General features: G+C 56.3%; 5 protein-coding genes across 5 annotated transcripts; 3 read left to right on the top strand and 2 right to left on the bottom strand.

Moving 5' to 3' along the window:
• Positions 1 to 3,768, top strand: DICSQDRAFT_157158 (uncharacterized protein). Its single transcript, XM_007369417.1, has 6 exons — positions 1 to 901; positions 1,087 to 1,514; positions 1,571 to 1,789; positions 1,852 to 2,578; positions 2,645 to 3,084; positions 3,142 to 3,768. Exons 1-4 carry the CDS (start codon positions 874 to 876, stop codon positions 2,266 to 2,268), a joined length of 1,092 nt encoding a protein of 363 aa, XP_007369479.1. The 5' UTR covers positions 1 to 873; the 3' UTR covers positions 2,269 to 2,578; positions 2,645 to 3,084; positions 3,142 to 3,768.
• Positions 3,769 to 7,369: 3,601 nt separating this feature from the next.
• DICSQDRAFT_157159 (uncharacterized protein) lies at positions 7,370 to 8,154 on the bottom strand. Its single transcript, XM_007369418.1, has 4 exons — positions 7,988 to 8,154; positions 7,894 to 7,935; positions 7,685 to 7,837; positions 7,370 to 7,627 (listed from the first exon to the last, which is right to left on the bottom strand). Exons 3-4 carry the CDS (start codon positions 7,723 to 7,725, stop codon positions 7,390 to 7,392), a joined length of 279 nt encoding a protein of 92 aa, XP_007369480.1. The 5' UTR covers positions 7,726 to 7,837; positions 7,894 to 7,935; positions 7,988 to 8,154; the 3' UTR covers positions 7,370 to 7,389.
• A 441-nt stretch (positions 8,155 to 8,595) lies between these two features.
• On the top strand, positions 8,596 to 10,155 carry DICSQDRAFT_149555 (uncharacterized protein; the record flags this gene model as incomplete). Its single annotated transcript, XM_007369419.1, has 7 exons — positions 8,596 to 8,611; positions 8,821 to 8,969; positions 9,000 to 9,227; positions 9,277 to 9,419; positions 9,474 to 9,734; positions 9,791 to 9,952; positions 10,008 to 10,155. The coding sequence occupies 7 exons, from the start codon at positions 8,596 to 8,598 to the stop codon at positions 10,153 to 10,155; spliced, it is 1,107 nt and encodes a 368-aa protein (XP_007369481.1).
• Positions 10,156 to 10,376: 221 nt separating this feature from the next.
• Positions 10,377 to 15,451, bottom strand: DICSQDRAFT_68609 (TPR-like protein; the record flags this gene model as incomplete). The annotated part of the gene is made up of 15 exons (XM_007369420.1): positions 10,377 to 10,899; positions 10,954 to 11,573; positions 11,635 to 11,841; positions 11,891 to 12,799; positions 12,859 to 13,217; positions 13,295 to 13,695; positions 13,749 to 13,906; positions 13,966 to 14,141; positions 14,199 to 14,445; positions 14,505 to 14,786; positions 14,840 to 14,921; positions 14,975 to 15,060; positions 15,115 to 15,165; positions 15,218 to 15,275; positions 15,330 to 15,451. 15 exons carry the CDS (start codon positions 15,449 to 15,451, stop codon positions 10,377 to 10,379), a joined length of 4,281 nt encoding a protein of 1,426 aa, XP_007369482.1.
• Positions 15,452 to 16,062: 611 nt separating this feature from the next.
• On the top strand, positions 16,063 to 23,664 carry DICSQDRAFT_163237 (cytoplasmic protein; the record flags this gene model as incomplete). Its single annotated transcript, XM_007369421.1, has 14 exons — positions 16,063 to 16,375; positions 16,781 to 18,400; positions 18,451 to 20,253; positions 20,304 to 20,877; positions 20,929 to 21,060; positions 21,116 to 21,505; positions 21,558 to 21,632; positions 21,692 to 21,866; positions 21,926 to 22,004; positions 22,055 to 22,193; positions 22,246 to 22,472; positions 22,531 to 22,951; positions 23,005 to 23,228; positions 23,274 to 23,664. The coding sequence occupies exons 1-14, from the start codon at positions 16,110 to 16,112 to the stop codon at positions 23,662 to 23,664; spliced, it is 6,516 nt and encodes a 2,171-aa protein (XP_007369483.1). The 5' UTR covers positions 16,063 to 16,109.
• Between the last annotated feature and the right edge of the window lie 226 nt (positions 23,665 to 23,890).

Genomic DNA, 23,890 nt, shown 5'->3' on the forward strand with positions numbered 1-23,890 from the left:
AATAATCGTTAGACGCGTGCAAGGGCGGTACGATGGGACTTCCGAATGCGAGTCCGACTCATCCGCGGCCGCCTCCGCTGAGGTCGGGTTGGGTTGTGTTGCACGGTGGCGCGTGCACAGCCCGTGTGGCAGACCAGCGAACTCGCCGACGCTGGGGGCGCTGCGACGCGTGGGGCTCCAGTCGTGCGGACGCGGCGCGGAGGGTCGAGCACGGTGGAGAGAGCGGGATGATAGTCCTCGGTGATGCAGTCATGAGAATGGAAGACGACGGGCACATGTATGTATAGAGTGCATGTTCCGGAAGGGGGCATGGTAAGTGAGAGTTGCCGGATTGAGCGACGGTCCTGGAAGCATTCAAATCGATCCGGTGCGGCCGAGGGAGGGGAGGCGCCGCAGTCCGCCGTGGGCCGTCGTGCACAGCGGGCAGATATCCAGCGCGCATGATGCTGCACGACGGGGACCAACGACGGGCACAGGCAACAAAAGATAATTGGGGTGGGAGGAGAGAGAATAAAAGGGAGGATGGCGACGGGCGAAGCGGGGATTGGCCAGGGGCGTAGACGCCCGTTGGGCCGGTGGGCCACCGAGTGCGGTCAGGGCATCTCGAGTTGAAGCAGACAGGCGACGGTGGACTCGCTCTGTGCATGCTCGCTCTGTGCTTGCTCTGCACCAGCTCTGGCCTCGCTCGCCCTCTCTCGCCCTCGCTCGAGCGTGTCCGGCCAATCGAGGACGCGGCCATGACGCGTCCTGGCTGCTCTCTGCTGCTCCCTCTCCCTCGCTTAGCGGCCGTCCTGAGCGCGTCACGGCTCGCTCCTGGCCTCGGCGGCACTGGCAAGACGCGTCACAGGCTCGGACAAGCCTGCTGCAGCTCAGATGAGCCCTCGGACCGCGTTTGTCACCGGTAAGTCGCCCTCACATCCATCCTCGCTCATCAGTCTCTAGCCCCCCTCTACGCTTGCGGGTTGAGCCTGTGAGACGTGCTGCCCGCTGCAGATACCCGGTCCGCCCGCTGCAGATACCCGGTCCCCTTTTCCCTTTTGTCCGCATTTTCTCCAAGCTCACTACAACCCCCCGCCCCCTTTTCAGATCACGACCCGTTCGCCCCGCCGCGTTCGGAGATCGCCTCGCCTTCAGCTCAGCCGCACCCCGCACACATTGCAGGACGCTCCCGAAAGAAAAGCTCTCCCCTCCGCGTCTGCGCAGATGACAGAGAACATGGCAATCCTTCTCGGGACGCCACGCCACCCGCAAGCGGCCACGTCCCTGGCCCGAATGTTGCAGTTCCACCTGCCTCATCATTCGGCAAGCACGTCCCACGCCCTCCCCGACGCGTCGCGAACGAACCCCCCGAGCGATTCACGCCGTTCACCCGCGTACCGAGAAGCTGGCCCGCCAGCTGCACTCCGCCAGCCTCCGCACCTCCACATCACCCGCCGCATAGTCGGCTCTCGCCGCGCGCACGCGCTCGTGCAAGAAGCGAACGCAGTACCAGTGGCCCTGTGCGGTCTCTTGAGGTACGTCGGTTCGCTGCTCTGTGGTGCCAGGACGACGCGCACTGATCAGCTCAAAGGTTAGCGGACGAAAAACATGGGTGGATTCACATGCGGGACCAAGCCGGCGGGAGGGACGCCGCCAGAGGTTCCTCCCCCCGCTCTCGCGTACGGGGCTCGGGCGACGCGACCGCCGGCTAGCGGGGTCATATGCAATGCCCCGCAACAGGAGAACCGCGCTCGAACGGGCGAGACAAACACATGGTACAGCAGCCAGGCCCGTCCTTCTCTCCGCCCAGGTCAGAGGCTTCCCCTCTCAGCTTGCGTCCCCCTGAGCTGACAAGCCTGCGTTGCACTGCAGAGAACCGGTACGAGATGCGCGCGCCTCGGGGAGCGGAAGAAGTCGCCCGGCTGCACGTCCGCGAGCCCTCAGGCCATCTGTGCGAGCGAGCCTATGCCCGACTCTGCGTCGCAACGCCCCCCCACTCTGATGTCCGCCGTCGAACCTCCCGTCGCCTCATGGTGCGCTCTCCGACGACAGGCGGCGGCACAGCACGCCTCGGCGAGGGGCAATGGGGGAGGGGCGGAGCAGCCGAGCGTGGATGCGCTTTGCGGATTGCTGATCCTGGGGTGCGTCTCCAGGTCCGCCGTCCGCCGTCCGCCGTCCGCCGTCTCTTTCGTCCGCTTTCGAGCTCGGCCTGGCGAGCTCATCGGCGGGGCCAGCGCCGAGTCTGAGAAGGGCTGCTGCACAGGATGCGTGTGGCAGGACACGACGTGAAGCTCGCGTACGCGCTGTGCCGGGCAGCTACATCGCGGATGGGTCAGGCGAGATGTGGCGATGGAGGCAGCCATCGGAAATACTTGCTGCGCGTGCGCCTTCGCGAGACGCAAGCTCGGGGAAGTGCAGGCTTCTTGGTGCGAGTGCTCCTCCGACTCGTGAACGGCCGTGCGGGCCCTCCCGCGAGGATCTCCCGGCCCGCGGTGTCACCCGACGATCAACAGGACCCCGCGCGAGCTCGGAACCGCCGCCGTCGACGCGGGGGAAGCATCTGGCGAGGGGGGCAACTGCGAGCAACTCTGCGCCGCAGGTGGGTATTTTCGCTCATATCTCCACACGAACGCACCAGGGCACGTTCTGATTGATATCAACACAGTCTACGACCATTTCCGCTCAGATCGCTGCCGGTTTCGCGGCGATCTGCCAAGTTTCAACAAAAAACCGACCCAAGACGCGATTTCAGTGCACTCACAAGCGCCACTCGCGTGCCAGCCTCCCCACGCTCGGCACTGCCGACCAAGCACTTTGGGCGAATCATCCGGTGCCTGGACCACCCTTCGGAACAGTTCCCGCGCCCCGGAAACGTGGTTCGAAAAATCCGTCTCGGGGCGAGGGCTACGGGTGCGCCTACCACCACCCTACACTCAAGATCGCGCGACGCTCGGCCGGTACGTATGCATCGCCTCTCTCTGTCGCATCATAGCGATGCTGAAAACGATGGTCATGGCCGTTCACGTCACAGGACGTGCGACCACTCATTATCCGTCTTCCCGCCCGTCGCTTTGACCGAAAATCTAACCCGATGGCCGAGTCCGGGTGAGTTACGGCCATGATATGTATCTCGCCTCTCTCTAGCACACCAACACGGCGCAGACAGCGTTCCAAAACAGCCATGAACGTGCGAGTGCCGTCACCGGGAACATCCTCCGGGGCCTCGATGTGATCGTGTGCCACCGAACCTGGGGTTCCGTCGGCTGAATGGACCCCGAGGGCGGCGTTTCACCAGAACTCTTTGGGCAATGTCCGGGCCATGCTCGCAGGCGGGGACGTGTTCCTTATGACGAACATTCAATACACGCTGCCCCAAGTGAACGGCTCCGTTGGCTATTCCGCCTCGGCCCTGGTCTTGGTCCCGTTCTCAGCATCAAACTCGCAAGCAGTGATCTCTCGTCATCAATGAAGAGCACGGATAGCCCGACGATCGAGCGCGTCATCTCGTGAGCCGGAGGTGACGCAGTTCCACTCGATGGTCTTCCGGCGCACGACGCAGCCACACTTTGGCGAGCTCGTCAAGCTCAAGCTCTCTCCCGGTGATCAGGTCAACATCTCATCGCAGCCGTGATGGGGCCTGATCCGTGACCGGATCGCGACTGCTGCATCCAAGTGGGACGGGTGGAGGCCTGGGTGTGTCGAGCGCGTAGCCGTGTTGTGTGTAACCACCCATTGTCCAAGAAATCGTGAATATACATGTGTTTCAATCGAGACGTGCCTGTGACGTACCAGTATCGCGTGGCTTGAAAGATGTTGATCGGAAGATACAGGAATAGGATAGGTAAGCAGACGTCCCTTTTGCGCACTCGATTATAGCTCATGTACCTTCTGCATAGCGCGTTCCTCCGCAGGGCATAACGTGCTGAAAAAAAGCGATGATCAGTACTTGTCAGGAGACAAGCATCGGAAACACATGTCCGGAGTGCACGGCCCTGCATTCACAGCAGGCGAGGAGTCGCAGCCAGGCGACAGGGAAGAACATGAAGGGCAAGAGGCGACCAGTTGCACTCACCGGTCAATAATTTTCCAGAGCTTGATCTGTGAAGCTGTAGCGTGGAGATTGTGAGATGAGGCATCCCCCGGTTGGGCTTTCCTCGTCTCTCTCCAATGTTTTTATATTCCAATGCAATGGTCCGTGCGGTGCACTCACGCACAGACCTTCCGCTGTGTCGTAAGAGCGATCACGGCCATGGATGATCGGGTGCCGGTTAGGAGACATTTTACGAGATGAGCGTCCCGTCCGAGGCGCACCTCCGCTTGTTGCATATGTCAAGTGAGCTACTCGATTGAACCCTGCGGGAGTGCAACCTGAGCGGGATGTCCCCTCGCTCATGCAATGTGCAGCTGTTTGCTCGGCATCAGGTCAACGGTTGTGATGTGCTGTCTGCACATTTCACACTAGACAGTGATGGAGCTCAAAAATCCAGGCCTGCACAGCTGAGCTCTACGTCAACAGCTAGGTACATGTGAATCCCATGCCTCAGTCGGCATACGAGGAAATTACTCGGGAATGTGATGGGAACAAACTTGAAGCTCTACGCATTTCTTGAAGGGCTCGTTCTCAGACGACAATCGACAGCGGTTTGATATGTAGGGCTTTTCAATATGTAGTGATACAAAGCCTGGCTTGTTTCGACACTCTGCACAACTCCGAGGAGCATGAGCGCAGAAGGCAGTAAATGGCTACATGAGACTACCATCAGGTCAAGAGACAACTGAGACTCGGATAAAACACGCGCTCAAGTATGCTTCCGTATTCACTGGGCAACAATGCGGCAACCACAAGCCAAGGCTAAATATATGTCCATCAAGACCAGTCATGCTATTCTGCAAAATGAGAAGTGTAGAGACTACAACGAGGTATGCAAACCTCTGGGATATCGGGCCAGAGAGGTATCAAACCTCCCAACCCACGCGGTCTTAGTGATACGCGTCGGTTAGAGTTTCGGTTAGGGTTTGGGTTTGGGTTTGGGTTCGGTTAGGGTTCGGGTTCGGGTTTGGGTTAGGCGCTATTCACACCTCCTCCTCCCCCCAAAGGGGAGGCCGTCTGTATTTATCGCGCGAACGAGGCTTTAGAGTGCCCGCCTGAGTGCTCCCGGCTCGGGGGACCCCCCGAGCGCAGCGAGGGAGGGGAGGGAGCACGAATGGCGGGTCCTCTTCGCGCAAACCCTAAATCTGGCATCAAACGCCACAATGCTGATTGAGAACTTTGATCATCAAAACTAGCGCGCTGATGCGCCCGTGGTGACAGCGTCGGTGGTCTTTTGCGTCGCGCGTCCCCCACCCTCCTCACCCGCCACGCCTGCACAACACTCTTCACATGTTGGAAAAATGCTGCCTCGTCAACTACTGCGACCTCCTCAGAGGGAGTATGGTTTTTATTCGAGCTCCTTGAAGTTGCCTCGAGTATGTACACCGGTCCAGCTATCAAAATTTGATGCGCCCGTATTGATGTCCTAGGCTGACAGCCAATCATATGCGTGGTTGGGAGGTCTCATACCTCCCTGGCCCGATATCCCAGAGGTTTACATACCTCGTTGTAGGCTACTCCTTCTAGAGATTCGAAAGTTGACTGAATACGGTGCGCAAGAGCTGACGACCTCGCAAAACCAACAGATGTCTTTTATATTCACCAACATGGGCGGTTCGACAGCGCGGGAAGACTAGATGATTCTGATTATGAAGCACTTGACAACACGCAATCAGTATTGCTAGGTAGAGTCATTCATTCACCTTGTCCACACAGACGTTCGAGGGATTGTAGCCAGCGCAAGCAGTGCGAATGCTTCCAATGGTATGCCAAACGTCACATGCCGGCTTCTTTCTTCCACAGCTTAGGAATACAGAACTCCCACTGCGTCAGCATCATTACAAGGCTTGCTGGGGTTGCCCAAGCTGCAATAAGATCAGTGATCTTGCAGCGTGCTGGAGAGCACTCACAATAGATTGATAGAGGACTTCTAAGGACGCCAGCCGCCCAGTATGGAGGGCTATTGCCTGCTATTGCCGCTGCATTATTAGTTTGTTGTGTGGCGTCTTCAGGCGTCTAACTTGCGATCAACGGAGATACCGCTGTGTGAAGCAGACGCAGAGACAGGAGCTCGCATATAACAAGGTAGCAAAAAGAAGGCAAACGGTTTTTGTTCAAGTTCACTGAAGGAGCCAGAGAACGATAACACAGAATATTGTGTTTGGCTGAGCTCTGCAAACACCGTATAGACAACGGACATCTTGGCTTTCCGTGACTTCATGTGTGATGTGCAGGGCCGAGCCGGGCTCAAATATCCGGGCTAGGGACCGGCTTGAAGTCTTGGTGAGCGGGCTCGGGCTCACCAAGACTTCAAGCCGGGGCCTAGTAGCAGGCTCGGGCTGGGCCAGGCTGGGCTCGGGCTTAAGCCCGGGCTTTCCGCCTGCTCCCTACATTGAAGAGGTTATGTTCTTTGTAGATGTATAGTGAGCTTACCTCGGTATCAGTATGCATACCATGTCGCATAAGCTGTGAGACCGACAACAGAACGTGGAAAGTGCGTGCTCTGAGATAGTGAGAGTGTCGGAGTCGCCAAATCCGGCAGGTCTAGCGCCCATATTCGAGCGTGCGAGCTCCGGCTGCCTGTAGAGCTGCGTCGTTCTTTCCTGTATGTGAGTCACAAAGTGCTTTTTTGAAGTCAATGCAGCCCTTGTCTATACCATACAGACACCTTGCTTGAAAGCTGATACTCGAGTGAATACAGGTCAAAAGCCCGGGCTTGAAGCTTGAGGGCCCGGCTCAGGCCTACCAAATCTCAAGCCGAGCCCTCAAGCCCTGAAAGCCCGACGGAGGGCCGGGCTGTGCTGTGCTTTTGAGGTCCGGGTACCCGGGGCTTTAGGGCTTGAAACCCAGCCTTGCACATCACTACGTATGAGGCAATTTAAAAGAGATACAAGCCGCCGTTAGCAACTGCAGCAAGTTTGTCTGGCAAGGCGACACAGCCACCATGTTTGACGGACTACATATTCCGATCGAAGAATCGCACTTCAACGAAGCTCAGTATCTCCAGTCGGTACCGACAACCGCTCCTGCGTGCCCAGAGCTCACCATAGCCTCTAACAACGTACCGTCTTCCCATCGGGCTACGCTATCGATGGTTATCATCCGTGACTACACACAAACCCGGATATAGAGCTTGGGAGTGCGTAGCGTCGTGCCAGGACTCGGCAGAAATGATTGTGATACACATTCAGTCCGGTGAGTCTGCTGATCGCGCTGCCCGGGCCTAGGCGTCACAAAAATTAAGACCATCACAGAGGCAAACGAAGCTCGTGAATATTAAACTGTGCCTCACAAGAATTTGATCTTCATAGAACATCAGTCTACAGCGTATACAGGAACTTGGTCATGTCTCTCGGCGACGCGACACAATCTTCCCCGGACTGATTTGCTGAGTTCAGTCCGCTTCGCACGCTTCTTCGTCCCATCCTCACCAAACACCTTGTCGAAAACTTCAGCCCTGATAGCTCTGACGGTGCCAACAGGCCCACGACCGGAACAGTAGCCTTCCTATGCTTCACCAAGCTCGTTGACGACAACTGTATATAAGTAGTACTCAATCTAGCATACAGTCAAGTGAGCCGGCTATGCACCTCAAGCGACTAGCAAGTCACGTACCTATGCAGGTGACTCTGCACATATTGAGGGCAGTACGTCATCTAGTTGCTGACATTGACGTTCGCGGTGCTGGCTGAGCATAAACTCGATTGTTCGCCTGCTCTTCGTCGTCCTCGTCCTCGTTCTCGGCTTTTCTATTACCGCCGTAGCTTTCTATGAGTCGGCGATGAGGTAAGAAATGATCGTATGTGCGATGTTATAGTACACACTGAACAAACACCACGGGTTGCTGAGGTTCAGACAAGACATACCTGTAAAAGAATTACTTCTGTGCAACCGGAGGATGGCAGACGACAAACTTACAACAGCATCCACAGCATATGCTGAGACATGCCCCCATGCATGTCTCTTGCTTTTCCTCAAACTCTGAGTCGGTGTCGGACTTTGGCATTGTTCCTGCTTGGTCTTGCCAAGTGTTGCGCGAAATGAACGAATGAGGAGGGAAGAAACAAGAGAGAATACTTATGGCTGATCCCATGCAAGGCGTCCTTATATGCCAGTGTGCTACCTCAGCCTGAGGCGACGCCCATGTCATGTTGTTGCCTTGACTTCGGAAGGCTGTGAGGACCTGATGCATTCGTACTTCCCTAACATGTCTATCTTGTCAACGCCGACGTGGAAAGATCCACAGAGGCATCACATGAATCGAAATCGAGACTAACGCATCGCATTGCAAGGTTAAGGGCACAAATGCTATCGAATATGTGGAGCAAGAACAACGAGCGGTGGGATGGGAGGCGGCAGATGCCGGGCGCTTCCAGAGGCTTGCGTGAACTGCTCGGCCATTGCAAACGCCTCGCATTTCGTTTGGCTCCCACCACTTCCCATTCCACACCAACCACTACGGAAAGACGAGGCGCAACCACGGACACCTGGGAACCTTACCGATTTGATGTTAGCTTCGTTGAGGAATGGACTGGTGGACGGGTGAGTGCTCAAATTGTTTCGGATCGGTGGCTTCTAAGCGCACATGCTCATCGACATACCACACTTCCTCTCTTTCGTTCGCCTGCACGACAGTCTTACGGTGACAAGACATCATCGCACATCTGCGGCAGTACGCTTCCGAGCTCGACATGTCCACCTCTCAACGCGCGCGCGCGACGGAGTGTCGTGGCGAGTTTCTGGTGCTGTAGCCGTGTACTCCCGCGGCTCGCGATGTGTGTCCACGACGCCCCCGCCTCCCACGAGCTCAGTTGCGAAAGATGTCCCGCCTCCTGCACCCAGTGCCGCCCCACGGAAGCCTAAGGTTGATCTGCGACCTGGTCCTGTCAAGCCACCCAAAGCATATCCGGAACCGTTAGCGTCGCAGAAGGCCTCCGAGTCTGCAGCGACCTCCTTGAGTTCCGGCTCGGAAAGCATCCCCACGCCTCCTGGCGGAGTCCCCCCACTACCTAGTGGGACCGTGACCGAGATAGACCATTCCGTCATCCAGACAGCCAAGGAAGACTATTACGATGCCTCGAAGCACGGCATCCTCAAGCCTCCTCCCGAGGACGCGTCTTGGGTCGGGAAGCTCTACCACCAAGCGAAGGAACTCTTCGTATGCAGCCCCTGTCCTCTCCATGGTGCTTTAATGAACCTTGCTCCAGAAATTCTACTGGAACGGCGTGAAGCTCATCAACGTCAACCGGAAACGCGTCCGTGATATCCAGGCGCGCGTTAAGGGTGGGGGAGACCCGCTGACGCGGTGGGAGGCGCGATTCATCGCGAACTTCAGACAGGATGCGCTCAAGTGAGTCTCCAAATTTGCGTAGTCCCGGGCAGAGGCTAGCCTAACCTCTTACAGACTCATACCTTTCCTTCTGATTGTCCTCGTCGCCGAGGAAGTCATCCCGCTCGTTGTCATCTACGCTCCCTTCCTGCTCCCTTCAACATGTCTCCTACCCTCCCAGAAGGAGCGGATCGACAAAAAGAAGCGTGAGAAACAGAAGGACTTTGCGGATAGTATGCAGCTCGTCTTCCGGGACGTCTACAAGCGGTCTGTGGATCATCCTGAGCTCACGGTTGAGAAGCTCCTGGACCGTGTCGCCGCCGTGTCGTATAACGGGTGCGCGTTCTTCTAGACCTGTGTGTTTAATTGCGCCGCTTATCGAAACTTTGCAGGATCTTTGCCTTGTCGACGTTTGGCATCCCTTCCATGCGCCTGCGTCGTATCAAGAAGCACTTAGCCAACATCGCGGCAGATGATGCCTTCCTTGTCCAAGAGCATCTCGGCGAGAGGCTCACCGCAGATGAGTTGCGGGAGGCCCTCGAGGAAAGGGGAATGTGCGTGCATCAGCATTCTATCGCCTGCGTGTTGACATTGAACTTGCAGATGCAGCGTCACGGACCAGCTCTCTACGGAGGCGATGCGAACGCGCCTGCGCTGGTGGCTGGCAGAGATCAATCAGGCGGATAACGACCCCATCCGGAAGCGCATACAGCTCGTTGCGGCCAACGTGATTGGGAAGCACGACGCCCCTGCTTGAGGGCGGATAGAGTAGTGCAGTATGCACTCTTTCGTACTAGTACTGTATATAGTGGGTAATGGCGATGTATTCACAGCTCAACAACATACATTCTTTATTATTGCTTCATCCCCTCGTATCAAAACGCGCTCTACTGGTCTGGCTGCCTACCAATACATCAAGGACTTTAGCTACATACTACAGGCGGCTGGGCCGGCCTTACCGCGAGTGATATCAGAGCATCACTGCGAAAGACGGCTTTGGACGTATGCCAACGTCTCCCAGCCGCGCTGGTTCCATGGGGAAAGCATGATCCCTTTCTGTGCAAGTCGCAACGCCTCTGCCGCGCGGTCCTTGTTTCCGCGATCCAGGCAGAGAGACGCCGCGTGGAGCGCCAGCGAGGCACGCTGCTCCGCGAAGCTTGCTTCGGTCTGCGCCGAGCCACCTAGGATAGCCAGCGCCGTCGCGCTCTGACCCCCGCGCAACGCGAGGGAGGCGAGCGCGCGCCGCACGTCGGTCCTTTCGGGCTCTGCGAACACAGCTTTCTGCGCTACAGATATTGCTTGCATCGCGTCGCCTTGACCGAGATGATGTTGAACGAGGAGGTATGTGACTTCGCGCTCGGGGTCGCGTTCGTGGCGCTGATCGAGAGGGAGGGACAGCAATTCGGACAGCGCCGCATCGACGAGGCCGTCATCGTCTGTGAGGATGCCCATGCCGGCTAGGGTGTTGATCGCCAACAGATTCTCGGGGTCATATTCAATGCTGGCAGCGTAGAGATCAATGGACGGTGAGTTTATGGAACAGCACACCACGCACCTCTGCAGCAACTGGTTCTTCGCCGACTCCCTCGCCTCGCCTGTGCCGATCGCCCATAGCGTTTGCGCGAGCAGCACGACGACGTGTCCCCGAATCAGCGGGAGATCCGCGGCCGTCGTCATTGCAAACTCGAAGAGCGTCAATGCCTCTGGTAGCTGTCCAAGCTTGAAGTTAGCCAGGCCAGAGCCGAACTGGCACTGCGCCAGGAGTGCCTTTGTGTCAGCGTCATCTCCTTCTTTCTGTTCGGGCAGTAGACCTGTTGCGACCTGATACGACTCAAGGGCACCCTCGTGGTCTTCTTTGGCCATCCGCAAGCGGGCGACGTTAGCGTGAGCGATGGTGAACTGTCGCTCAATAACCGGGTCCTCTGACTGCTCGTAGGCTGCTTCGAGAACGGATATTGCCCGTGATATCATCTCTATTCCAAGCTCGATATGCCCGATGCGCTCGCAGACAAGTCCAAATAGATGCAACGCAGATGCATCCTTGGGTCTCTGCTTGCAATAGCGATCGAGGACAAAGAATGCTGGAAGAAGCGCTTCGGACGAGGCTGAGCGGGATTTTGATGTCGCGTTCACCTTGCTGAAGAGACGCGTGGCATATTCCAGGTCCGCTTCGGGCTACGCACACATGAAGTTCAGCATCATGGAACAAGGCGCAAGAGATGAAGATGATATCTACCACAACTGCCGTCAGACCCGTGGCATGCTCGAAGAGTGCCCTTGCTTCCCTGTCGTGCCGGTTCGCAGTCGCAACGAGACCCTGTCCGACCCACGCCAGAGCGTAGTCGGGATCAAGCGTTTGCGCCTTGTAGAACGCTTCGTTTGCTAACTCGACGTCCTCGTAGTGGAGATACAACATGCCGAGATTGGTCCATGTCGCGGCATTCTGAAGACAGGTCAGACTTAGCAGTCAGACAACGAAGAGGAACACATACCTTCCCGTCTATCTCCAACGCACGGACGTACGAGTGCTGGCAAAGCGCAGTCTGGGACAAGAACGTCGCATTTCCGAGAGCGACCCAGAAGGCGTCGTTCCCGGGCTCGAGGCGGAGAGCGTTCTTGAAATGAGCGATAGCATCTTGCTGAGCTTTCTCTCGTTTCTCGCTGTCCGGGGTGTGTCTCGCGAACGCAGACATTGCGACGCCAAGATCATAGTGCTCGGAAGCCATGGCAGCATCGTCGATTGCACCTAGAGACAGCCTGTACTCGTATGCTGCAGAAGCGACCTGAAGCGCATACACGGGTGCATCGGCTATGTCGTCAATGGAGACCGACTGAGAAAGCCCATCGACGGGGCCTTTGCCATGATATGCAGTGACGAGTGAGACAATGGTTGCAACCACATCCTTGACGGCATCTTCGTCAGAGAACGCGGAGAAGGTTGACAGCTGGTATAGAGAGTCGGCGACTGTCTTCCATGCGACCCGGCGGAGTCCGGAGCTGGCATCGAGTAGCTCGAGGGTAACACGGATCGCAGAGACGAATGACGTCTCTGCCCTGGCGAGGAAACTAGTGGAGAGCTCAAAACGTCCCAGCTCCAGGTAAGTCTGCCCCAGTGAATGAAGAACTCCAAGCTCCTGCGGGCGGCCCTCCAAAATAGACCGGAACGCCTTGATGGCCTCATCGTACGTGCCCATCTGCCGCTGCACGTCTCCAGTGAAGTACGACACAACCCAATCCTCCGTGTTCAGTTCGCGCGCGCGCTCGAGGGCCTTGAGCGCGGCTGCGTATCGTCCCGCTTTGCTGTACGCCTCCCCCAGCCGGAGCCAGGACATGTGATCATCCACGTCAGTCCGGAGCGCGATCTGTAGCGCCTCGATGGCAGAAACGTAGTTGCGCCGAGTCTAGAATCTTGGATCAGTATGACGTCTGATTACGTTTGACAGAGATAGGGCGGACATACCAGTTCGACGGCACCCACGGCCTTCCACGCCCATGCATTGAGTGGCAGGTACCGGCGAGAGGCCTTTGCTTCTGGATCTTGTTCCAAGCCGCCTTCGCCTTCGATGGTGCGGCGCGCGACGACCTCGACAAGGTCCCACTCCCCCTCCTCTGCGAACCCTTCCGCGAGCCGGCGCGCAGCGTCCGATTCCCTCGGGTCAAGCTCGAAGGCCTTCTGGAAACACTTCGATGCACGGTTGGGGTCAGGGGGTTCGAGGAACTCCGAATAGTAGATGCCTAGGGAAGTAAACGCAGGGGCGAACGTCGAGGAGCGCTTCAGGGCGGTGACGAAATGCTTGTAGGCTTCTTCACGGTGTTCCACTGACATACCCAGATCCAAAGAGCGCAGAAGTGTCAGATGAACGAACGAGCCATGGACGAAAGATGGGATCTCTTACCGCCCATCTCCCAAAAGCATCGCCCCAATCTCCACCACGCCCGCGCCTTGTCCTCATCCCTGCCTTCCAGCTGATCCAAGACGGCGATGACATCCCTCAGCTCGTCAGCGGCAACTTGCAGTTTGCCGCACATGGCTTCTGACCAGGCGTGCTCTTCCTTTGCCTGCAGGCCGTAATCGAAGCCTTCAGGGTCCAGCTTGGCCACTTTTGCAAAGATATCGGCTGAATTAGTCCACTTCTGTGCATGCTCGAGGATGAAACCACGGGCCAGGAGGGCCCGTAAGTTGTCCGGTTCCTCGGCAAGTACCTCGTCGACGAGCTTGAGAGCGCGTGGGTGGTGCTTGGGCGGGAAGTAGTGGACCAATGACGTCGCGAGGATGACGTTGAACGCTTTCTTTGTTCTATGTAGGGCGAATCAGCATCTCATAGTCGAAAGACCGTGCTTTGTGCCTACTGCTTAAGCGGTCGTCCCCAGTTCTGCTCGACGCGACGGACGAGCTCGAGTCCACTCTCTGAAACCTTGATGGCGTTCTCATAATCAGTGTCTTGTTCGTACAGCTCGGCGATAATCCTGTGTGCAAGTATAGAGCCGTTCAAGCTAGAGAACACCTCCTGGACTCGATAGATATGAGTGACCCATATACATTATCCTGGACGGAGACACAACGAACCATCATGATCTCAATATAATCAGGCTCTTCATCAGGCGATGGAGCAGGCCCGTCCTTTTCCGCATCTTCCATCAAGGGTATGCCTATGTGTTCAAAGTACGCCTGCAGCAACTTCGCCAAGGGCGATCTCGGGAACAGCCCAATGAACTGCTTTAGCAGGTTGAAGTCATAATCCTCTGCGACACTCTCTTTGAATGTGATCCATTGTAATGCAAGTGGGACGGAATACATACCGATCTGCGCTGCGTCTTTACTTTCCAGCAGAAGAGACCACGCGAGCTCATTCGGAATCTTCAACAGTACGATGCCGTTGATCAGTTCGTCCAACTCAGAGGCTAGATGTGCCTTATTTTCATTCCCGGCAGCGGGGAGAGCGAACAAGTATTGCTGCTTTTTCTCGAGCAATTTCTCTTCCGTGTTCCTGCGCAGCTCGTCCGAGGTGTTAGGATGGTTCAGCACCTCGTTGTAGAGGGCTGGTAGCTATAGTTCATGTTAATATGCATGCATACAGCCAGTGCCGGTGTGCCGGTGTATAGTACCTTGGAGCGCGCCATAAGTTCCAGGGTCACAGCTCGCTGAACCTCCTGGGGCGAAGGCGCATCGAGTCTCTGTCTGCGCTTGGTGATCTCGCTCTCTTGCCAAGTCGTTTCATCCTGCTCATAGATTGACACGAGTTCTTCTAGAATGGGCAAGGAGTTGTGTATGGCCGACTGCACGACGAAAGTAGCCGTAGAGGGGTTTGTTGGGTCTGGCGGAGATAGCGAAGATAAGACAGGGCAAAATAATGACTCGGGGAGTAAGAGGGCGAGAGCCTCTGCAAGCTACAGACTGTTAGCCCCGGAAGCTTCAATGCGGATTGTAGTCATTATCTCACCTCTACAGGAGAGCTCCTGCTAGGGTCGCGTCGAATGTCAATGATCTTCTGGATGATTTCGGCGCATTTGACAGCGTCCTTGCTACAGACTCTCGGTACGAACTTCTGTTTGACCAAAGCACGAGGAGCACATACCCGGCCGCGTATAGTTCTGCCAACTTATATAATGACTTCAGATACTCCGAATGGTTCTTCGTCTCTTCATACAAATCTCGGATACCCTTTGCACTACGTTAGCCTGGTCGTCAAGTATGCACGACGACTGCGCGACGCACCTGCCAAGCGTGGAGTTGCTGCTCATCGGAGGCTATGGCTTTACGAAATGACTGATCAGAGGGTTAGTATATGCGTCAAATCCGAGCTCAGAGAGGCAGTTACTTGCTCGCTTTGCTCATAGTCTTTCAATTCCCTGTACGCCAAGCCGAGAAAGACGTTCCTTCACAGAGTATGAACGGACTAGACCCACCATCCGAAGTCGGAACGGACGTACGCGAAGTAATTATCCTCTTCGTATTCGAGTGCTCCTAAGGCAGCATCACGCGCCTTTTCAAACTCCTTCTTACGAATAGCCTCTCTGGCATTCTTGAGTTTCGTCTTCACAATCTCGGACATATTGAAGGAGGCAGCACCCTGTGTCCGCGAAGTCGGCCTTCCCTAGCCCTTCCCAGCTAATTGTCAGGGCGTTCTTTCGCTGCTCGTATGAGAAGCTGTAGAGTTGTCGGGAGCTGGACAATTTTTCCAAAAGGTGCTTGGGGGGAGTATGGAGGTGGACAGAAGCAAGTTGATCGAATGTGAGTACCAGCGCGTCTAGCTCGAGCTCTCCACATTTCGGAATACACCATATCGCACATCGCTCTGTAGGTCTTCAACCACACACAACGCTTGAGAAGCTATATGCTGTGCTTTTCATATTGGCACCATTGCAGTGGTGAGAGTGTAACATGAATTGATGTCGAGCCCTCGCCGGTGTGGGCTTCTTGATCTGATGGTCCTGTGATGAATGCGCAACCAGCCGCTGCCTCTTGATATTTCTTGTCCTCTCCATCTCTTGCAACCCAAACATAACCTCGCTCACGTCTGCGGTCTCTTCGTTGTATTTGCCTCCTTCGCACTTCGCAGCCGTCAACTCGGATTACTGGACGCCGGAGCGCGTATTCTGGGCGCCAAACCTCACCCGCCCAAGCTCTCAGCTTCGTCGCCTTTCCCGCCGAGTCCGCCGTACCTTCCGACGAGCAGCTTGCGCACGTAGGCCTGATACCCTGTTGCCGCCATGACTGGCACCCTTGGCCAGCGTAAAGGAGTCTGGGAGCCTCTTCCCCTCATCATCTACGGCTACGCGGTCCACCCACTCTCGCCTGTCAATCGCAGAGACACCAAGCTATCTAGCCGCACCCACATCTCCACCTGGACAGACGCTTCGGGAGATGAGCACCTCGTGCACAGGGACGTAGTTTCCCTCGAGGTCGGAGACAACGTGTACGCGTTCGAGAAGTATATTCCGCGGGACAAGGAGGTTGAAGGTGTATGGTATCGTGGGTGAGTACTTGTATCCTAGTACCCTTGCATCTGTTTTCCACCCTTCCGACACGTCCTTCGCTGCCACATACCTGTCATGCAAGTCCATGTTGGAGCTCCGAGTGGGTATGGTCCGGGTTGTCAATCAACTGGACTTTAGCCGGGGAGAGAAAACAGGAAACGGCCAGTGGGGGACGGAGAAGACATCCTCCGCGCCCCTCACTCATCGTGTTCAAGACTGCTATCACGTATTTTAGCACTAGCGTTCTCTCCCCGGCTTATTTGCCTCCCCGGCTTATTTGCCTGCCCTCGCGGTCATTGTCAGACCGCGCGGACGCAAAAGTGGCAGTCGAGGATCTTTCCCATTACGACCACGATTGAAAGCTCAATCGCAACAGGGTATACATGATCGCTGACGCTGCGTAGGTACGTCGTTTGCACTTCTCGGCGGCCACAGGTCAACTGGTCGCTGTCCTCGGACCCCTCCCCGTCAAATCCCAAACCTTCCGCTCGCGCGGACGAGTTGCAGCAAGTCTTCATAGGCATCTTCCCGGCTTCCCACATATTCGTGCGAGATGAAGTCTCAGACGCGGAAGGCCGTCTCACGGAGTTGTTCAATGCGCTCAGCAGCCCGGCGGACGGTCGGACGTCGGAGGAGGTCTTCGCGAGTTGGAACAAATCTATGCGGGAGATGGACCCGGTCCGCGAGGAAGAAGAAGACGTTAATGACGCAGCTACCCGCAAGTCATTCAAGCTCACCCCGCCCCCCGACCAAGCGCTGTCTACGCGTGCACGCCTGCCCGTCTACCCCGCTTCTATTCGTTCGGCCTCCCCCACCGAGTCTCAATTTAACAAGCCATTACCACCTCGTCCTACTCTCACGTCTGGAGACGACACTTTGTCCGGTGCGGCGCAACCCATCATCGATGAGATCGCGTCTGCTCTGCGGGAATGGCATGCGCTCATGTTCCAGTACCTCGCCCAGCGCGATTACCGCCTCTTCCATGTCGTCCGAGAGTACATTGAAGTACTTCATCTCGGTCGCCGCCAGCTTCTCTCGCAGACCCTCAGTTCCGAGGAGACCGTCAACCTGCGGCGCGAATGCGTTGCTAGGCTCGTCTCCGGGAACATCCTCCAGGGCCTCGATGTGATCGTGCGCCACCCGACCTGGGGAGGGCTCATCAACGTCGACGTCGAGGGCGAGATCGACCACCGGAGCTGGATGAGCGCGGTCCGGATGTACGCGCTGCAGGCCGCGCTCGCGAACATGGACGTGTCGCTCGCGCCCAACACCCCATACAAGCTGCCCCAATCGAACGGCTCTATCGACTACTCGGCCTCTGTCCCAACGCCGGTTCCGCTCTCGGCGTCCATCCACTCGGCGTTCCCGGAGCTCCCTCGCCCGCGCGGACACTCCCGCCTCATCGGCTCGCTCTCACCGATGTCTCCCACTCAGCAGCGGGCGAAATTCTACCACGTCTTCCTCGACGTGCGCGCATTCGTCGCCTCGCCCTGCGCCCCCGGTGAGACCGCGGAGTTGTACTTCTCGCTGTATAACAAGGCCGACGCGCGATTTGTCTCGGAGGAGTTCTGCGCTGTCCTGAACCACAACGGTGTGCTTGCGCGTGACCCGTCCGCGCGGATCCGAACTCTGTTCACGGATTTGGTGCAATCTGACGCGCAGGACCCGATCTTCCTTGTGTGCAAGATCGTGAGGAACGGGTCGCTCAAGATGAGCAGCAACATGGGCATGATCTCGGAGAACCCACGTCAGACGGTGATCGGGTCGAGCTACAACGCGTCCATGTCAAGCGAGTCGTTTGGGCGTAGCTCGAACTCGACGGACCCGCAATATTTTCGGAGGCCGTTCGGGTGCGCGGTGCTTGAGCTGACACAGCTGAACGCGATGGCTGCCGAGCAGTCTGAGATTTCATCTACGAGGGAGCACACGATGCCCATCTACGTGCCCACGAACGAGACAACATTCTCCATGCTCCACCAAGACATTCTCAATCACAACGTGAGGGAGTATGAGAAGTCACCGAGGTATGTTCATCTTGTGTTGTAGTCGTGTCTCTTCTCTGACGGCTGCGCAGGGCTGAGATGCTGGCAGTCTCGATCAAGATCTTCTATGGGGATGCCGAGACAATCGTCCGCGAGAATTCATCGCTCCTACAGGACACCCCTCTCAGCTTGCGCCTTGGCTTCCCCGACGTCGTCTTCCCGGGCGATGTACGCAACGAGCTTTACATCAAGCTCTGGAGCGGAGACTTCTCCTCGTCGCAGGGCACCACCACCCGCCGTAATGTCGCGAACTTTGCGCGCGGTCAGGTCGGCACGGTCACCGGCAACGTGCAGGTGACGATGGAAGTCAAGGACCAAGATGGACGGACGATCGAGCGCGTCATCTCCCAGTGCAGCGGCGAGCCCGAGGTGACGCAGTTCCACTCGATGGTCTTCCAGCGCACGACGCAGCCACACTTTGGCGAGCTCGTCAAGCTCAAGCTCCCACTCAACGGTGCGCAAAACTGGCACCTCTTCTTCACCTTCCGCCAACGCAGTTCGCGCGAGCGTTCGTCGAGTCGGAACGTTGAGACATCAGAACGTCCATTTGCGTTCGCGTACCTCCCGCTCTTCCCGGACCGGCGTGCGTTCCTTGAGGACGGCAGTCACACCCTGGTGCTGTACCGCGCAGACCGACTTGCACAGATCACGACGGATATGTACCTGCAGTCGACGCCTTGGCTCCCAGCGAATCAGCGCCCTGAGCAGGTGTACGTCCCGCCAGAGTTACAGAGGATCGCACCTCCCATGCGCGACAGCCTCGTGATTCGCTCATCCCTCTGTTCGACCAAGTTCACGCAGAACTCGGTGCTGCTCAGCCTGCTCAACTGGGAGCAGATCACGGATAAAGAGCTGCTGTCGACGATCCTGAGCAAGTTCACCTTTGTGGGCGAGGTTGAAATCGTCAAGTTCCTCCGTGACATCTTCGACTCGCTCTTCGCCATCCTTGTCTCGTCTAACAACCAGTCGGGCGAGATGGATCACCTCGTGTTCAACGCGCTCGTGACCGTGCTCGGCATCGTACAGGACCGCCGCTTCAGCAACTTCCAGCCCGTGCTAGACGTATACATCGAGCGGCACTTCACTTGCGCGTCGGCCGCGTCGCACATGATCCACTCGATGAACCGCCTGCTTCAGGACCCCACGGCGAATGATACTGCGTCGTCCCTTCGTGCAGCGTTAAAGGTCTGGCACTATATATTCAAATTCATCGCCCGGTCCCGGGAGCTCCAGAAGGCGAAGGAGCTGGGCATGGGTGGCGGTGCGACGGCGGATCACCTGGAGGCGACGTTCAAGCGCGAGCTGCGTGCCCATCTGAATGAGGTCAATCGAATGATGTCTACAACATCCCCGCCGTCGATCATCGGGACGCAGACCATCGCTCTCCAGCACTTCACGTCCATCCTCCCGGAGCTCGGCAAGGTCTTCTCCATCGTCGAGCTTGTCACCATTGCTACCACGTTCGCGAACGCCATTGCGTCGACCAAGGGCAAGATCATTATTTGGAAGCTCATCATGTACCTCCAAATCGTGAAAGGCTTCCTGTTTGACAACCCCAAGTCGCGCAGCCTGCTCGTCGAGGCTGTCGTCATTTGGATCAAGCCGCAGTTCGGCCGCTTTGACGAGTACACGCAGACGCAGCCCGGGGACTCGGAGGCAGCGAAAGACGCTGCGCGAGTGAGCTGGCTGGAGAGCATACGTCTTTCAGTGACCGTTGTGGCTATCATGCTAGACAAGTTGCAGCAATGTCTGGTCGATCCTGTCATTACATCCGATCGCAATGCACTCAGGCAGGAGCAGTACAACATCGAGTACTTATTATCCCTTCTACCCAGGTACTTGTCTCGGTTCTGTTTGCTAGTGTCGCCGCTGACGCATTCATTAGATTGTTAGACTCGTACCAAGAGTACCAAAACCCCGCGTCACTCCGTGCCGTCGAGCGCAATCGTTCGTCCACACCTGTCACTAATAACTTCCCCGTCACATTCCCGGAGTCATACCCATTCTCTCTTGCAACGCAAGTTCCCAAGACGGCCGCAGGCTCGTCCTCAACGTTGGACGTCAAACCGGAGTTCAGTCCCGGTCTGGGCGAGGTGGCCATCGTCATCTTAGTCCTAATACTTTCGGCTCCCAAGAAGCACATCGTCATGTTCCTGGAGAGCATTTTGGAGATTGAGGGGCGGGACCACCTAGCGACACTGCTCTTGCAGTACTTCAAGGTGGCAGGCTCGATCCTCGACAACGATGCGTTCCCGAAGAATTGGCTGAACGTGAATATCTTGGCGCATCGTGTGCTGCTCAAGATGATGGACCCTATCGCGAGCATGTTCGAGCGCGAGTTTGTGCCTGACGAGGCTTCAGGGAGACCGTTCGATGCGTCCCTTTGGAAGGAGTGCTTCTACGTCCTGCTTAAGTTACTGTCCTCTGAGCACCTGGTCATTGAAGAGTTCAGCCCGCAGGTGAGTTTGAACTGGTTTGTGGACGTGAACATGACTTGACCTGGAATGTAGAAACGACGAGCTGTGTGGCGTCTTGCGGGCGACATTCGAGGTGAAGGTGCTATGCTGCTGCTTCGGTTATGGGGCGCTCTGGGCTGGCCAGACGAGACTGCCACCGAAGAACTTGCAATTGCAAGGTATACCGTAAGTCGACAACCTTTTCGAGTATACTTGTTATAGCGCCTGATATCGTCACCAGAACTATCAAGCCGCTTTGAATACCCTTGTTGGACACATCGTCAATTTGTGTCTCAGCCACCATGACCAGCTTCGGGAGAATGCGGTGCAAGTGCTCTACTGCATGATCATTGCCGAATACCACACCTCGCGAAGCTTCGAGCATATCGAGAACGAGCTTGTCAGCAAACTTGATACCCTATTCATGTCTGACAGTAAAAACAACGAGATATCCCGTGCGTTCTTCATCGGTCACCTTCGGCACCTTTTCGATTCCTCGGACGTCGACGAAGACCTGCGCACTCGCGTGACGCACTTCCTCGACTCAGTCGATGTCTTCCTCGAACTTCTCCTCAGCGTCCGTGCCTTGCCGGAGGGCGAGGAATATGCGGATGATCGTGTTATCGCTACGGTACGTTCTAGCTTCTTCCGTCAACGTTCTTCCACTGACGAGTACACAACAGCTTCGCCTGATGAACTTCATTCGACGCATCGGGCGCGATGAAATGTATATCAAATATGTCCATCAGCTCGTCAACGTAAGCTTTCGCCCTTGTTTGCTTTGCACGCAGTTGGTAATGTGTGCTTTGTCATTCAGATGCACCTCCAGTCTCAGAACTACGTTGAGGCCGCCCTCACTCTCAAGCTTCATGCAGACCTTCACGAGTGGGACCTCAATTCTTTCGCTCCGCCTATGGAGGACTTGGGTCTGCCACAACAATCGCAATTCCATCGGAAGGAGACGTTGTGTCTGCTCATTTTGGACTATCTCGGTGCGTTGTTCCACCACTATCACACAGCTTAGTGAGTCTCAACCTCGCGAGGGTTCCAGGGAAGGGGAAAGCGTGGGAGAGTGCGTACGAGATCTGCAAGGACCTGGCGGCCAAACACGCGGAGGTCACCTTCAACTAGTACGTGCTCAGTGATATCTATAACGTACCCAGCTCACACGCCCATCTAGTGCGCGCTTGGCAGAAATCCTTCGACACCAGGCGGCTCTCCTGGAGCATATCATCACGGATCAGCGGTATTACTCCGATTACTTCAGGGTCGCTTTCTACGGAAACTTTCCCAACGCTATCCGGAACAAGCAGTTCATCGTAAGTGTTCTTCTGTAATCAGCCGCTGGACTTCCTGACATTTTGCATGCAGTACCGTGGTTACGAGTGGGAGAAGTTTGGTGCCTTCTGCGAGCGCATGCTCAACAAGCACCCCGGCGCCCAACTTCTCAAGACTATGGGCGATCCCCCTGTCGACATCCGGTTCGGTACCGATCAATACATTCAATGTACCGCTGTCACACCCGAACCACGCCGCGAACTACCAATCTTCACAAACCCAGATGTCCCTCCTCAGGTCCGCGCATACTACGAGCATAGGTATGAAATGTCCGTTAGCGCACTCGTGATATCACCTGACGATGCGGCATGATTACAGCGCAATCAATCTGTTCAGCTATTCTCGTCCAATCTCCAAGATGGATCGTGACGGCACGGAGGAGGTATGGATCGAGAAGACGTACCTTACCACCGAGGAGTACTTCCCGACGGTCCTGCGCCGGTCTGAAGTTGTTGACGTTCAGTTGGTGCCGATCTCTCCTGTTGATACTGCGCTTCTTGAAGTCGAGCAGCGCACGCGGGAGTTGGCTGGATTGAACCAGAAGTACTCGTCTCTTGCCAAGACGGCTCAGCATATCTCAACCAACGTGCTCGCTATGAGCTTGAACGCTGCTGTCGATGCACCACTGAACAGTGGCGTCGGTGCCTTCCGCCAAGTGTTCTTGTCCGAAGACTACCTTGCGAGGTATCCGGATAGGGTCGAACAGGTAGAGAAACTTCGATATGCAATAGATGAGCAGGTGCGTGGCGGAAGCCGATATCCTATGCAATCACGGTTCTGACTCTTGATTAGGTCCGTATGATTGATAGCTGCCTCAAACTCCACGGACAGCTTTGTCCTCAGGAGATGTTGGCGTTCCATGCTACCCTGGAGAAGTTCTTCCATAAGAACTTTGCTGACGAGATTCAGCGTTTGTCCGTCAACTCGACCCCAGAACCGCGCGCTATCAATGCGGTGCCAACGTCTGCCCGCCTTCCAACATCTGCAGCCATGCCCTCGCCCAACTACAACACTATGTGCGTTGAGAGTACTGGATCTCCTCATCGCTTGTACTGACTCAGCTGTAGGAGGACTCAGCCCCTCACTGTCGGTCCCATCCACGTTGGCATGACGCCTTCCGCCTCAACCTCACCTATGTCTCCCCGATCCCAGGAGAACGGACTGCCCGTCGCGGAGGCACCTTGGATGAAGCAGACACCCCTACAACGCCACCTCGCACATCTAGCCAGGCATGGTTTCAACGGCGTTGCATCAGGTCCTGGAGACAACGGTGGCAGCGACTCGTTCTCTGAAGAGTCGCCGCGTAACTCGGTTGTTACCGTCGGGAACGCTCCGGCGGCTGCGTTCTCTGGGGCTGCGTCTGTGACAGCATCTACGTTGGGCAGCATCGGCTCCATCAAGGGCCGCTTCTCCAAACTCGGCAGCCTCAGTTTTGGGCGTCGCGATGGTTGATGATATAATGGGCGCAAGAATCTTGGGTTTCACGTTCCCGCCAGTTGTTGTGTCGTCTTCAGCTTGTACTTCAAATATCTAACACTTGCCTTCATTTGCTTTCTTTAAGTGGACTACTACTTGCTCCATACTATGTGCTGATGTATCTGGATTATTGTCTAATGTTGTACAGTGTAGCCTCAATGCATAATAACAGGATTCCACCCCTCGGGCGCAGCACCGGTGC

Source organism: Dichomitus squalens (assembly GCF_000275845.1).
Source record: "Dichomitus squalens LYAD-421 SS1 unplaced genomic scaffold DICSQscaffold_49, whole genome shotgun sequence".
NCBI lineage: Eukaryota > Fungi > Basidiomycota > Agaricomycetes > Polyporales > Polyporaceae > Dichomitus > Dichomitus squalens.